The sequence below is a fragment of the Gymnodraco acuticeps genome, unplaced genomic scaffold (assembly GCF_902827175.1).
Source record: "Gymnodraco acuticeps unplaced genomic scaffold, fGymAcu1.1, whole genome shotgun sequence".
NCBI classification, from domain to species: Eukaryota; Metazoa; Chordata; class Actinopteri; order Perciformes; family Bathydraconidae; genus Gymnodraco; species Gymnodraco acuticeps.
In genome coordinates this window covers 856,749-872,440 of record NW_022991286.1, presented here as the reverse complement: position 1 = coordinate 872,440, position 15,692 = coordinate 856,749, and the positions used below count along the sequence as shown (strand labels likewise).

Genomic DNA, 15,692 nt, shown 5'->3' with positions numbered 1-15,692 from the left:
GGAAACCCCTCTTGTCTGTCAGTGTGATTATGACTGATTTTATAAAAGTAACGAAGTAACGTGTGGCGGGGCAATGTTAGTAACTGTAGTGTGATTACTAAATTATAAAAGTAACGCGTTACACTACTCCGTTACCGACAAAAGTAATATTATTACAGTAACGCGTTACACCCAACTCTGATCATACCGTTGATAGCCAGTAGCGGAATGTCCATATCGAGAGAAAGATAAATAATCTGAATTCAGTGTGCAGTTTACTTTGACGCGGGGGTGAGCAGCAGAGGTGGGGAGAGGCGGGGCTATTGCGCAATCATTATCAGAAAATGATCGTAAAGGGCGCACACACGGTGCTGTTTGACCCCCAGAGCGTTGCGTATGCCGTTCTATCCACCTTGGGACCCGTTATCGTTTCCTCAGTCGTTTAGTGCCGTATGCGGTCGTCCTCGTGTGGCCGAATGGTCTATATGACACTAAACAGTAACGCAAACGGCCGTTTTTGTCCTCGTGTGGCTGCAGCCTTAGAGTATTCTAATGAAGAAGTCTTGTCTGGTAATGATGAGGGCAGGGGCGGATCTACCGGGGTGGCATGGGTGGCAACTGCCACCCTAAACAATAGCCTTGCCACCCCAGCTGCCACCCCAGTTGGCATCTTTGTTTTGAAAGAAAAGTTGTGGCTCATCGGACATTTATGAGAGAAAGTCTCTAATGTCCGAGTGCAAGTGAATGCAGCACAAGATGTAACCCCTCCCCCGGTGCTGGCGCGATAGTGGAAATATGACTGGTGGCGAATTTACTTGAATGGGGGGACGGCGCAAAACGAGAAGCTTTTCGGACCCAAGCACTGAAGGAATGAGGTAGTTGCGGTCTCCAATGACAGAGAAGAGAATGTCAAGTTTGGCTGTACTCAGCATTGAATCAAAACACACTACAGCTGTTGATCTTAATAAGTTTGTGAGGCGTTTTGCTGAACAAAATAGTAATTGCCGCATTCAGCTGTAATAGATATGCCAACTTGATGCTCTGCTCACGGATGAGTCGATGAGAATAACAAACTGTTAAGATGATGACCTTGTATGCGTGTATATATTTTTTTCTTTGTGGGGGTCTGCCCCCAAAAAACAGTTTTAAGTCCTGAGAAAGTAAAATAAGACGGTGTGTAAAACTACACTGCCCAGCCTACAGAAAGTAACCACTTTGATTTAACTAGGCCAGTAAGTAAGTAAGAAGGACCTTCCACTGGATAATAACTGCAGCGATGTTTTAGCTGAATACACGTTTTTTAACCCTAACTGATGCAGTTAGTCACTTCTTTAATGTTTGTTCTTTCTGATGTAAAGTCAAGGTTGTAACTGTATATTGTAGTGCCGAGAGATATGGAGTCAGAGGCGGTGCAAGGAAGGTGCAAGAATAGAGATGTAATCACAAGCTGCAAAGGACATGTTGTCGGGTCGCAGCCCGGGTCGACAAGAGAGTGAAGTCAGGAGGGCACACAACATAGTAAACACATAACATGTCCGTGTGGGAACAATAGCCCCAACTGTAGTTCCATGTATGAATTATGTCCCAGTGTATTAATAGGTGGTCACCACACAAGCCCCCCCAGAATTCAAACATGGCAAAAAAAAATCCTCGCGTCCGTGGAGGAAGCACCACAGGGGCCGAGGAGGGTGGGGCCGCAGGTGAGGACCGGGCCATGGAACGGGCCACGAAAGGGGGCCGCAGGAGAGGGCAGGGGCCCTAACGAGGGCGAGGGCACCCACACCGGGGGCGGGCCGTCGTAAAGGGGCCGCAGTAGGTGTCGCGGAGAACCCAGCAGGAAAGAGCGCAACCCGGCCGCAGGCAGACGCACAACGGCGGCGGGCACGAAGTCCTCGGCAGGCGTCGAGGTATCCCCGGAAGAGAGGAGCAGTCCCCCCGGGAGGAAGTAGCGCAACCCGGCCGCAGGCAGACGTGCAACGGCGGCGGGCACGAAGTCCTCGGCAGGTGTCGAGGTATCCCCGGGAAGCAGGAGAGCAACCCGGCCGCAGGCAGACGTGCCGCGGCGGCGGGCATGAAGTCCTCAGCAGGCGCTGAGGCATCCCCGGGAAGCAGGAGAGGCCAGACAGAGTCCCGGAGCGCGCCACCCATGGGCCGATGGAGCATGGGCGACGTCCGGAACTGTCGAGGCGAGAGGGGGTCCAGGAGTGCGCCACCCAGGCGCCGATGAACGTGAGTGGCGTCTAGATATCCCCGGAAGGCAGGAGAGGCCAGACAGGCTCCGGAGCGCGCCACCCACGGGCCGATGGCAGCATGGGCGACGTCCAAAACCGTCGAGGCGAGACGGGGTCCAGGAGTGCACCACCCAGGCGTCGATGAAAACGTGAGTGGCGTCTGGAACCGCCGTGGAGGTGGTGAAAAATGTGAGAGTGTCCACATGAGGTCAACCGGCTGGTCGAACCTCCTCTCCGGCACCAGAAAAAAAAATCAAAAGGGCTGATAGCCGTTAGCACTAGCCGTCGTTAGCCCCACGTGGTTAGCCGCTATGCTGCCGTCAACCAGCGCAGCTGGGACGTGCAGCCGCACGCCCCGAAGTAACAAGCCCACGAGGCAGCAATCGGGTTGCTGGTCGACCCAGCAGGTCGTGCATGGTCTCCCTGTAGCCGGAAGGCCGATGCGGGAATGGCGAGCAACGTCCCCAGCCATTCCGCGGGGCGCGCACCGAGCCTCAGTCCGCGCGCCGGTGGCAGCCATGGACGTCTCCAATCAATCCCCGGCATTTCGAGAAAGAAACCTGAGTTTCCTTTGCCGTGTTCGGGTCCGTCTCGGAAACTTCTCAAGACGCTGTCGGGGTCACCAGTGTAGTGCCGAGAGATATGGAGTCAGAGGCGGTGCAAGGAAGGTGCAAGAATAGAGATTTATTCACAAGCTGCAAAGGACATGTTGTCGGGTCGCAGCCCGGGTCGACAAGAGAGTGAAGTCAGGAGGGCACACAACATAGTAAACACTTAACATGTCCGTGTGGGAACAATAGCCCCAACTGTAGTTCCATGTATGAATTATGTCCCAGTGTATTAATAGGTGGTCACCACAATATCAATAATGATATAATTACTTGTTTTTCAAATTTGAAGGAGGGTGAGCAAGCATCTTGATGAACATTCATCATTAACTCCTCCAAAAAATATAGTTTATTCAATAATAAATGAATATGTGAATCATAACAGTTCTTCACTATATCTGTAAAGCGTCTTTGAGCACCTGTAAAAACACTAACAAATTAAATCTATTATTGTTATTATTTATTAACAGTGATTGACAGCTGATAGGAATAATATGATTGTTAATAGTATCATATTCATTCAGACAAACATCAATGAGACAGTTAATTAATGTACTTATTGCAGCAGTCTGCATAGATTTGGTATCCCTGCTGGTCTAAGAGTGAGACAAACTCATTCAGTTATTGTTCAGTTAAAATTCATTAAATTACGTCTGCCACCTTATATGTAAGGCTTTACTGATGTGCCACAATAATATCACCTATGTGATTGAGTTACAATATTAATATTGTGGCTTTCTAAGTTAACATTGTTTGTAGGGGTGTAACGGTTCACAAACATTTCGGTTCGGTACGTACCTCGTTTTTAGGTCACGGTTTGGTTCGTTACGTTTTCGGTACAGCAGAAAAAATTATCACAAAAACATTACATATTTTTTTTAAATTATTATTAAACTGTGAATAATGTATTCAAATAAATACAAAATATAGTAAAATAAACATTAAGGTGCAGCATTTCGATGAACTGAAATAATCTGTATTTGAACTGTACTAGTACCTAAGCAGCCAGCTTGACATTAGGACTTGCTTGTCATTGTATTTTGTTATTTAAAGAAAGATGAACTTGTCCATATTGCTTGCTGAAAGGGCAGATCTGCTGGCACTAACAATGTCTCCTGCTGTGGAGAACACCCTCTCTAGGGACAGTGGCAGCAGATACAGCCAGGTAGCGCTTTGCTAACATGGCAACATAAGGATATTTGGCGTTTGTAATAGCTTTGGCTCGGTCTGAACTTTCTGCGAGTGGTGGAGGCTTAAATGCTAGTGGGAGTTGGGTTTGCACTTCAGTCTTTTTTATTTTGGTACCGGTGATATTCACATTCGGGTGATGCCTTTTCAAATGAGTGTGATGTATTGCCAGCCGCGTAACCAATGTTAGTTGAACAATGCCGACAAACAGCTTTGGTTCGGTCCACCTGTCTTTGTCCGTCATCCTTGTACGTAACTGCGAAACCAAAATGTTCCCAAACCGGAGACTTCAATGATGCTGGAGGATTTTCAGCTCAACTTTATCTGCGTTCGCCATTTCGCCAGTTCCTCAAATTACTGACTACATTTGAACGCATCCCTGTGACCAGCTCTCATAGTATGCCTCTCGTCCAATGAAATGACTTTGTCGCTCTATGATATATACCTGAGATTACTTCCAGAAAGTTGTTCATGTTCTCAATTTTTTACGTTTAACGCTATATTCGTTCGGTACACACGTGTACCGAACCGAAGGGCCCGTACCGAATAATTTCAGTACGGGTACGTGTACCGTTACACCCCTAATTGATTGATATGATTGCGATTTAAATCAGCATATACTTCTGTCAGGGGATGCCACCCCTCAAAATCTCCTGCCACCCTCTTGCCACCCCATGAATATCTGTCTAGATCCGCCCCTGGATGAGGGCAAGGATAGGGAGTGTAAGAAGAACAGCAATGTTCTTCAGATGGAAAAAAAGCAGTTTTGCTGATATGGTAGGAATGAGAAGGTGGGGTCGAAGATGATGCAATAGTTGTGCAGAGGGCGATGAGAATGAGATGTTCAGTGAAAATGACTGGGCATAGTGGGTGAGGGAATTTGGGAAGTTTTTTGATATAGATGCCATGTTGACGGAGGATGCTTCCTAGGGGAAGGATATACAGGACAAAAATGAGGGGAGCGAGGACTGAACCCTGGGGGACACCATGAGGGAGTTGGGCAGTGGGGGAATGGCAGTTATTTACGGATTTTGGTGTAGCGAAATTATGTAAAACAGGAGAAGGCAGTTATGTCGATGGTGTGAGAGGAGGATGGAATTGTACATATTGTTGAATTGAGTCAAAGGCTGCACTTATGTCATCAAGGATGAAGATGGTAAGGAGGCTGAAGTCTACTCAGAAGAGTTTATTAGTTTAGTTGAGAGCTAATAAAAGGCGAAGTTCAGAAATGGTCGTGGACCAAGTGAAGACATCTTTCAAACCCATTTCTGGGTGTTAAGAATAATTTATTTTGCTATAAATCTACATTTTCTAAAATATATTGCTGTCTCTCTTGAACAGGTTACTGTGGCTCCAACCCCCTCCTTAGATTACACCCTTACCCCCCTCTCTGGTGACCAGTACACATCCTGTTTGTGTGGTGGTGAGCGCAAGACCCTCAGCTGGACCATGGCCCCCTCAGCTTTAGGTGAGAGAAGATTTTTCTACTGATGTGAAATGTTAAAGTGTGCCAAGGTAGATTAAACCTTTTTTTTTACCTTTGTGACATCATTAAGATCCAACTTAGTGACAGAATGTTTTATACACTATTATTAATAAAATAACACAATTGATTGATCAAGTGTCACATCTTGTTTGTTGTTCTCTTGTAGGGGTTATGAATGTGTCAGTGACTGCTGAGGCTGTGGCATCCCAAGCTTCATGTGACAATGAGATTGTGAGCGTGCCAGAAAGGGGTCGTATCGACGTGGTCAAACGTTCTCTCATAGTCAAGGTCAGGACGTTTAAACAAAATGATAAAGTATAAGTTCATCCATTAACTAGAAAGAAACTCTGGAACTCGCATTATATATTTTTCTTTCAGGCTGAAGGAACTGAGATGTCCAAGACCTACAACTGGCTTCTCTGCCCAAAAGGTCAGTTTGTTCAGAAAAATAACAACCAATTATGATAAGTTAGGAGATTTCCCATCAAGGATATGTGACCCTCTTATCTAAATCAGTCTGGCGAATACCAAGTTAATCGTGGATTTATGTCCAAAACCTCGTGCAGAGGTATTACAGTACAACAGGCGCTGTGTGTTGCCTCAGAAAATACACACAACACACAGATGAATCTCAGAACAATAAGCCGCTGATGTTGATGTGACTGATTTTGATGGAGCAGGTCAGTCACATAGAATAGATACATTCACTACCTGTGGGTAGCACTTAACTTATTTGTCAATGAGTCACAGATTCATAAAAGGTCATTATTTAAATGTTATCAACCTGATGGAAGAACACCTAATTCTTATTCTCAGTCCTGTTTCAATCGATGATCCATTAACCATCCGTGAAATCTATCTTTGTTTGAGTGCTGAGCTGACTGTATCTTGTCTTCACACAGGAGAGGCTTTGAAAGAGGAAATAGAAATACAGCTGCCTGAGAACGTCATTCTTGGATCTGCCCGAGCTTCGCTATCAGTCTTGGGTAACACATTAATTTCTGTTGAGTTGTTTTTGTTGTATTTTGAGTTACATTTTCGAGTATTAGCTTCATTGTTTTTGTGCAGGTGACATTCTGGGCAGGGCTCTAAACAACCTGGATGGGCTGCTGCAGATGCCGTATGGATGTGGTGAGCAGAACATGGCGCTCTTGGCCCCCAACATCTACATCCTCCAGTACCTGAAAAACACTCAGCAGCTGACCCCAGCCATCAAGGACAAGGCTACCAACTTCCTGACCAGTGGTGAGTCTCTGGTGAAATATGTCAAATGTAGCATGAGTAACATTCTGGCACACAAAAATGCAACCAGTATCAGAAAGAGTGTTGCATGATTATGTAGCCCGTGCCGATTCATCCCTTTTTTCTGCCTTTTCCCTGCTATGCAAATAATGGTAAACATCCTGAATATATGAGAGGAAGTTTCGGTCAAACTTGGTAATGTGATTAATTTGCGTTCTTTATTTGAATCCCTTTAAGGTTTCCAGGTTGATCACAAGCTTTAAAGTGTTACTTCATTCATTAATTTAGCAAAACCCTTTTGTAATTTGACACTTTTGTGATACAGGCTACCAGAGACAGCTGAACTACAAACATGATGATGGTGCATACAGCACATTTGGAACAGGAACTGGGAACACTTGGTGAGAAAACTGAGGTTACCTACTGTAACCCAGCTTCTATGAGTATATGGCGCAGCCCTCTAAGGCTATCGTTATTGGGTTATCCATCTGCGCCCCCGCGCAGCACTGAAACACTTGTAGTCCACGCCCACCCGCTAGGTGGGCCCCACCCTCAGGCTTCCTTCCGGTATAAATAGGAAGGAGGCCCGGCAATCTGCTCCCATACAAAATAACTTTTCTTCAGCTATTCGTAGAGCCAGTGGGGCCCAGCGCTTAGAGGGCTGCGCCATTTACTCATAGAAGCTGGGGTTACAGTAGGTAACCTCAGTTCTATTTCGTATATGGCTTCGCCCTCTAAGGCTATCGCTATTGGGTTAAGGGCGAAGCATGATGTAGTCTGCGCCCCACTGGGTCCGCCCGGCACTAGAAGCACAGACACACCTGCTCAATAACACCCCCCTGCCTGTTGTGCCATGCGTAATGGCGCATCACCGTCCCTGGAACATAGCAAAACATGCCTATTTTCCCGTCTCTACTTTCTCACCGCTGTGAGAAAGTAGAGACGAAGGTCCCACCTTGTCCTGCGATCATAGAGGGGGAACAGCCGCTCTCTCCGTGTTAGACAGGTAGGAGAGCGCACAGCTGGATCCCTGACGTCACTCACTCTGACCAGGCACTCCGTACGAAGTGTGTCAGAGTAAAGGGAACATCCCTCTCATACGAGGGGAAAAGGGCCGCTCTCCGCGTGCCGAGAGGCAGGAGAGAGGCGCACCGCTGGATCCCTGACGTCACTCACTCCGACAGGACACCCAGTACAGGGTGCGTCAGAGAGGAATGGGAGACCTCCCTCAAATAAAATTGAATAAATGAACAGGGGGAAGACCAAGATGCAGCCGTGCAAATATCTTCCACTGACATTCCTCCGTGCAACGCCGTGGAGGAGGAAAGTCCTCTGGTGGAGTGCGCCTTGATACTCTCCGGGGGCTCCACCCCAGAGGAGACATATGCCTGTGACACAGCCTTACACAGCCAGTGTGACAGCCGTTGTGCAGACAGAGGTTGCCCGATCGAGCGCTCTCTATAGTGCACAAACAGGCGCTGAGAACGGCGCCAGGCCGCCGTGCGCGCCACATAGCAGGACAGCGCGCGCACAGGACAGAGGAGATGAGACGTGGCTTCTTCCTCCGACCTGTAAGGAGGGGGGAATAAGCCAGCCAGGGTGATCACTCTTGACCTAAAAGAGTTGTGATGACCTTAGGCAAGAAGACGGTGTTTCTTGTATCCCATGGAACTGCTGGGGGGAGAGGCTTCTCTGTGATGTGCCGTAATGGTCGTCATGGTGACGTGCCACGCCATCGCCGCCGCTGCCTGTGAGGCAAAAGGGCTGCGAGGGAGATTCCACACGCTGCATTTCACTCCGTCTCTCATCATGAGGCACGTACACGCCCAGAGGATGAGAGGTGTGTGTATGCTGTCCACACGAGGCGTTATAACGGTGCTCGTGGATTTATTATGACCGTGTGTAGGAGGCATATCTGGGACAGAGGAATGCCGCGAACTCTGCAGTTTATAAACCAATAGGTTAAAAACAGCAGGCTTCTGCAGCGAATGAACCACCTCTGGAGTGTCCCCCTGTTGGAAGAGACCCAAGGGGATCACCACGTGACCAGCTGACGCCAACGCCGAGCAGCTACGTCACGGAGAGGTGCTGGATCTGTGTCACCCACGCGGAAATCGTCACCTGGGAGACAGCGACGGACGCACCGTGCTGGCCGCCTTGCTGATTTCCTCTGCCTCGGTGGTGGACCGCTCTACCAGTGTCCCCACCGAGTTGGAGAGCCGCGCAATGTTATTCGCCGCCGCGCTGTGGTGACGGAGAGGGGGAAAGCATGTTCGGCCACCAAGCTGGCACCCTGCTCCGACTCTGTCTCCCCCGTCCGGGGGAGAGGAGGGAGGGGATAACCGAACTGTGGAGGGAGACGGGGCAGGAGTTGCCTTTTTCCTGGGACTCCTGCCCGGCACTCGGCCCCAGGGACACTCGGCCCCAGGGACACTCGGCCCTGTCCGCGGGCTCGTAAGCCTGAACGGACCAATCGTCCTCCTCGGCCACAGCAGCAAGAGCGTCCGCTCTCCGCTTCCTGTCGCCCGAGGGGAGACGAGCGCAGTGTGTGCATGCTACCTGCTGTTTTAGAGCCGCGTATGCGTGCTCTGACCCCAGGTAGGCTGTGCTTCAGTAACTATGCTGGTTTGCTGAAGAAAAGAGGGAGCAGATTGCCGGGCCTCCTTCCTATTTATACCGGAAGGAAGCCCGAGGGTGGGGCCCACCTAGCGGGTGGGCGTGGACTACAAGTGTTTCAGTGCTGCGCGGGGGCGCAGAGGAATAACCCAATAGCGATAGCCTTAGAGGGCGAAGCCAGGGCCGGACTGGGACAATAAGTCAGGCCGGGAATTATACACCCAGCCAGGCCACTACCAGTTTTCTTTTGTGCCATTTTCCTGGATTTATTTGTCAATATTTACAGCATTGCTGCCCATAGTGATAGCCCTAAACTTTAAATCTACTACCCAGAATAAACATATGGACATGGGTTACTATTTTTTTTAAAAGTGCAAATCTATTTAGGAACCTATCCATGTGAACATATTTTAAGTGAAGGTGGACCTCGAATCCTCTAGGGGGGTCCGGGGACATGCTCCCCCGGTAAGATTTTTTTTTAAGTGTTGCACTTAAATGCATCAATCTGGTGCACTTTGAGGGGGAAATAAAGAGACTACATCCATATGAAACATTTCTGTATACATTTAAATAATCATAAAATCATAAGAACATGGCCATAACCAATAACATAGCATATCCAATATGAAAAAACATTGAAACTTGTTTATTTATTTGTTTTTGGTTCATTTATAGTTGTGAGCGTGTCTGGGCTCCTGAACCAGCCTCACCCGTCTCCCCCCTCTCCCCCCTGCTCCTCTTTGAGGCAGCAGCAAAGACTAGTTTTAGCTCTCAACAAGTTTTTAAAGTTTATCTTACCTTTTTTCACCTAGTTAACATTTTTTTATTTATTATTCATGCATAATTTACTAATCACTCCCCCTTCAAATGGAAATATGTGTTTACATAAATGGTGACCAAACCGTTTGAGACCCACTGAGAACTTAGACAAAGTTAACTATCTAAACACTCAGTCATTTACCTCACCTGAGCTGTAGTTATCAGTCTCTCAGTCTGACAGCAGAGGACTCTCCCCCCACCTTGTTGACAGCTCATTATATCCGCTAGCGCAGCTAGCTATCACCAGATGCTAACAACAACAATACACGTAACCGGTGGGCGCGCTTTCTCTCTCTCTCGCGCCACACATACACACCCTCCCGAGCTTGAATGACACACAGAGACCAATCGAGGGCATTAGTGTATGATCTGTATGAAAGTGGCCATGTCGGCAGGCCACATCATGTAGACAGCCAGTCACCCTCTGTGAGGCAGAGTCAGACCCACATTTGCGCAGCGTTGCGTTCACAATACATAAAAAAAAAGATTCCTCAGGCCAGCAGGCCAGGCCATCGGGAAACCTCCCGGTCCTCCCGATGGCCAGTCCGGGCCTGGGCGAAGCCATATACGAAATAGAACTACTGATCGATCATCAACCCAAATAATGATATGTACATGCTGTGCAATATTACCATGTCACACCAAGACATACAGTTTACCACTATTGCTAACAGAGTAGATGATGTAGAAGTACTTAGACATTTTATTTTATTACTCATAAGTTCTTCACAATAAAACCACTAATGTGCTATGTGAACACACGCAAGTTCAAGTCTTTCTAATTAATGCATAAAATAGAATCGCATGATTTGTATATTGTTGTGATTATCTTGAGACATTACACAGATCATGATTGTTTAATTATGTCAGTCACATATAACTTTGTTTTAATATCCTCAGGCTGACTGCTTTTGTGGTGAGATCATTTGCCAAAGCACAGTCTTTTGTCTATATTGACCCAGCAAAGATGGAAGAGTCTAAGATTTGGCTCCAATGGAAACAACGAGAAAATGGCTGTTTTGAACAGTCAGGAAAGCTGTTTAACAACAGAATGAAGGTAATCAAAGTCGTTCTTCTCATGAAAATACCTGTTAATAACTGAAACTTAAGAATGTTATACATTTTTGTTTTCACTAAACCACATGCTGCTCTATTTAAATGCAAATACACCATCAGGACTTTCAAAGATGGCTCAGTAGTAACTAATGCTAGCCTAGGGACCGGTTTCACAAAATGTGTATTGACATTTGTACACTGCTCGTAAGCAGTTCTTAAGTTAACTTCCGTGAGTCCGACCCTGGGTGTTAGATGTGCTGTGTTGATCTGTGTGTGTGTGTGTGTGGGTGTGTGTGTGTGTGGTGTGTGTGTGTGTGTGTGTGTGTGTGTGTGTGTGTTGTGTGTGTGTGTGTGTGTGTGTGTGTGTGTGGTGTGTGTGTGTGTGTGTGTGTGTGTGTGTGTGTGTGTGTGTGTTGTGTGTGTGTGTGTGTGTGTGTGTTGTGTGTTGTGTGTGTGTGTGTGTGTGTGATGGTTGTCCTCTACAGGGTGGTGTGTCTGATGAAGTGACTCTCAGTGCCTACATCACTGCTGCCTTCTTGGAGATGAAAACATCTGTGGAAGTGAGTACAACAAAGCGTTTTCCGCCCAAGTATTTGTTGCCGAAAGATATAAATGAAAGACTTGCTAAAAATTGTTTTGGGACATAAGACCACTGGACTGTCTTTATTGATATATTTAGGAACTTGGGTACATTTTATGATTGTAGGCGTCTTTAAACAATGATATTTGTTGGTTCATTCTGGTCGATGCAAGTTGTATTTTCTCCCTTCCATTATTCAGGTTTGTCGTATTGGTAAAGACTTGCTGAGCCCATACTTTCTGATGTTTGTTAATATTATCACCTACATTTACATTTGTTTTCCTTTATATAGAAATGTGTTAATGCATCATGAACTAGAATAAACTTGGTGCTTTGATAGATTAAATCAGGTTTGACATGCTGACTGTTAAAAATTGTGTTATTTGAATCTGATCTAGGATCCTGTGGTGAACAAGAGCCTGTCTTGCCTCAAAGAGTCCATCAGTGACCTCAGTAACACCTACACCACAGCTTTGCTGGCGTACGTCTTCACCCTGGCAGGCGACATGGAGACCCGTGCTCACCTTCTCAATCACCTAGACACTGTTGGAATACAAAATGGTGAGTCATTTTTCTTAAAAATATCTTTCTGGATTCACTAATGTGGTGTAGCTTACCTTGTATCTGTTTGTGTGTTTGTGGATGGCTGATTCAGGAGGTTTCCTTCACTGGTCTCAGACAGCATCAGAAAAATCAGCCTCTCTGTCTGTGGAGATCAGCTCCTACGTGCTGCTGGCCAAACTCAGTGCCTCTCCCACTACTGAAGACTTGGGCTATGCTGCTGGCATCGTTAGATGGCTGGCGGGCCAGCAGAACTATTACGGAGGTTTCTCCTCCACACAGGTACAGCACACACTGCTTACAGCTGGACTTACAGTTAAACATATAAGCTACCCTGATCAAAATGATGAACAAACAAAGTTAATTTAAATTCAAATGTACATATGTGACTTTGATCTGACCTAACAAGCTTAACCATTCTTAACCATCACCTTCTTGTGAAAACCATATATTTCCAAAATACCTGTAGGCTAAAAGAAATGTGCTCAACAGGAATACTAAATCCTTCAGTTCAAGTGAAGCATTCAAAATCATATAATAAAGATAGAAATAGTTTTCACCAAAAAGCGACATGAACCAATATTTGAACTCCTACATATGAAATATACTGTATGTATAAACCAAAATAATACAACTTTACATTAGCACTAATGTAGGTGCACACAGCATTTCATATTTGTGTATATGTGTTGTAGGACACAGTGGTGGCTCTTCAGGCTCTGGCTCTCTACTCCACTCTGGTGTTCAGTCCAGGAGGTTCAAGCACGGTGACAGTCCAGTCTCCCAGTGACACTCTGACATTTGATGTGAACCAGAACAACAAACTGCTCTACCAGGAGAAGCTGCTGCAGGACGTGACAGGAAAGTTCAGCCTGGAGGTGAAGGGCACTGCATGTGCTGCAATGCAGGTCAGTGGTCATGCAGATGTACCTGTTTCTCTTTGAAATACATACACCACAACAAAAACTGCTGATTAAACTGTATCGTAATGTTAGCAGCCTCATCGCTCAACACAGTTAAATACAGGAGTTAAATACAAGTGGCTGAAATTCATTTATACCGTAGAAATTAATTTCAGCCACCTTTATTTAACTCCTGTTACTTTGGGAGTCCACACAAAGGTCCCTTCAAAGTTTCCGTGCACATAGCAGCCAACAGAGTGTTTTCGACGTGGCGTTGCAGGTATACAAACTTACCTTCCACCTAGGTCCCAAAAAAAGAAAGCAACATCATATATTTAAAGCAAAGGCAATCTCGAGATTCAGGTTCACTGAATAGTGTTCTCCTTGTGTCTCTCTTTTCCAGATGTCTCAACACTATAACATCCCAACTCCTTCTGACGCAACAACCCTCAGTGTCAATGTAAGACCAGAGTTCGACTGCGCCATCAAAAACACCAAACTCACTCTGAATCTTCAGTCCCGGTAAGTTATCAACAAGCAGATTCACGCGAAAGAAGAACCATGACATTTCTTAGATACAATCCTCTGCATCTACCATCTTGAACTATGTAACTGCTGGAGGATGGACATGGGACAAATGAATAGCACTTGCCTTACAGATTTAGTGGAAAGGAGACCAGCACAAACATGGTGATACTGGATATCAAAATGCTCTCTGGATTTGTCCCAGACCAAGAATCTTTGAAGAGGGTGAGTTATTTCAGTAACTTTCACCTTTAGCTCGAAGTTTAAAAATCTTCATCTGTTGTTGAGCCACCCGGCTGATTACCATCTCCTCACAGCTCAAAGGAGCCCTGCTGGTGGATCGCGTTGAACAAAAGGAGGATCATGTTCTGGTGTACATACGGGAGGTGAGAGAAATCCTATCCTCAGCGAGCAGCAACTGATGATGCCCTTCACATTTGTTATTCATGGTTTGTTTCTTTTTATCCCAACAGTTACCAAAAGACATACCTATCAACCACAGCTTGGATCTCAGACTGGAGATCCCAGTGCAGAACATGAAGCCAGCCGTGGTCAAGATCTATGACTACTATCAGCCAAGTAAATCCTTACGAACCCCTAACAGAGACTACAGGCCACACTGATACACTCTGCTCCAACCTGAACATTATCAGAATAGTATTTTATTTAATTATTTAGTACTTGGATAGATTATTGTCTCCTTATCTTCTGCTTCTTTTTCCTTCATTCCTCTCAGGTGACCATGCTGAGACAGAATACACACACCCTTGTGTTTCAGGTAACAATCTGTACTTACATAAAGCGGAAATACAGTCTATTTTACAGATATCTTTTATACATGCGGTAATTGTGTAACCTTAAACCAAATCCAGCAAAACAACTATTGTAGACTGTAAGATTTCACAGTGACTGACTTTCTTTTAAAATTGTATTTTGCAGCTTAAAGTGTGAAGTCTGATCCTCGGGCCTTCAAGGATTCCAGTACGATATACAAATACTTTTTGTTATCAAAGATACATTTTATGTACTTTCACACCAGTTCACTTTGTTAATTAGCTTAGTTTACTGCTGCAATGTCTAACAGCTGTTAAACTACAGCACATATCTGAAATGTGTGCTTTTTGGAAAAACTATTAATTAAAACATTAAAACTGGTCTTCCACTGTTTCCTCCTTCTGCTTTACATGTATCATATCACAGTGTAGAATTTGTGCAGGTCAGCTTGGTGTGGACATTTGTATACAACCCTAGGAGGAAGCTTTGGATAACATAACTCAGACTATGCTGAGTTATGTGACTGGTGACTAATGATTGTTGAATATAAATAAAAACAAACTGAATGCTAAAAGTGTACCTCAATGTGTTGTAGTCCAACTTTTCTCTACATTCATGAAGTAATTAATGATGGAAGCTATGTATTAATGTTATTGTCTTTTATCCTTTAATATGAAGTATATACTTATTTTAATCATCTGTTGGACAACAGGACTGCGTCCAGAACAGATATCTTTAAGTGGAGTAATGAGGTTAAAATGTTAACATAGGTTCAGGAGCATGGCCACGCCTAAAACTCCACCTCGAACCACGGCCACCCCTATTTATATGTCTCCATCCTTTCAAGGACTGACAGCCAGACCGTGACTCACGCCACGCGTCGTCACGGCTCAAACAAGCTAAACGCTACCACGAGAACATTCAACTTACCATGGATCCCGGACTGCTGATCAACTCACCGGAGTCAGACGAAGATCTCTTCGACATCGGCTACCCGCCATCCACGTTTCAGCAGTTGGATCTAAGCCAAGCATCCGAACAGAGCCGCGTGTGTAGCCCTCATTGGACAGCTGCGTTTACTTTCCTAAACATGGCTAGTCGCATAGCATCATCCATGTGGACTGT

The 15,692-nt window shown here is 45.8% G+C and overlaps 1 protein-coding gene across 1 annotated transcript in view; it reads left to right on the top strand.

The window, feature by feature from the left end:
• LOC117562152 (alpha-2-macroglobulin-like) overlaps positions 1-15,146 on the top strand; it is a 35,730-nt gene extending 20,584 nt beyond the window's left edge. Inside the window, exons 20-36 of the mRNA XM_034239972.1 lie at positions 5,348-5,474; positions 5,659-5,780; positions 5,871-5,922; positions 6,395-6,478; positions 6,561-6,737; positions 7,060-7,135; positions 11,070-11,226; positions 11,711-11,785; positions 12,204-12,366; positions 12,461-12,648; positions 13,062-13,274; positions 13,672-13,790; positions 13,928-14,018; positions 14,111-14,179; positions 14,267-14,372; positions 14,530-14,571; positions 14,733-15,146. Coding sequence (XP_034095863.1) covers positions 5,348-5,474; positions 5,659-5,780; positions 5,871-5,922; positions 6,395-6,478; positions 6,561-6,737; positions 7,060-7,135; positions 11,070-11,226; positions 11,711-11,785; positions 12,204-12,366; positions 12,461-12,648; positions 13,062-13,274; positions 13,672-13,790; positions 13,928-14,018; positions 14,111-14,179; positions 14,267-14,372; positions 14,530-14,571; positions 14,733-14,737 — 1,866 coding nt within the window. The 3' untranslated portion in view covers positions 14,738-15,146. The remainder of the gene's footprint in view (positions 1-5,347; positions 5,475-5,658; positions 5,781-5,870; positions 5,923-6,394; positions 6,479-6,560; positions 6,738-7,059; positions 7,136-11,069; positions 11,227-11,710; positions 11,786-12,203; positions 12,367-12,460; positions 12,649-13,061; positions 13,275-13,671; positions 13,791-13,927; positions 14,019-14,110; positions 14,180-14,266; positions 14,373-14,529; positions 14,572-14,732) is intronic.
• The last annotated feature ends 546 nt before the right edge of the window (positions 15,147-15,692 follow it).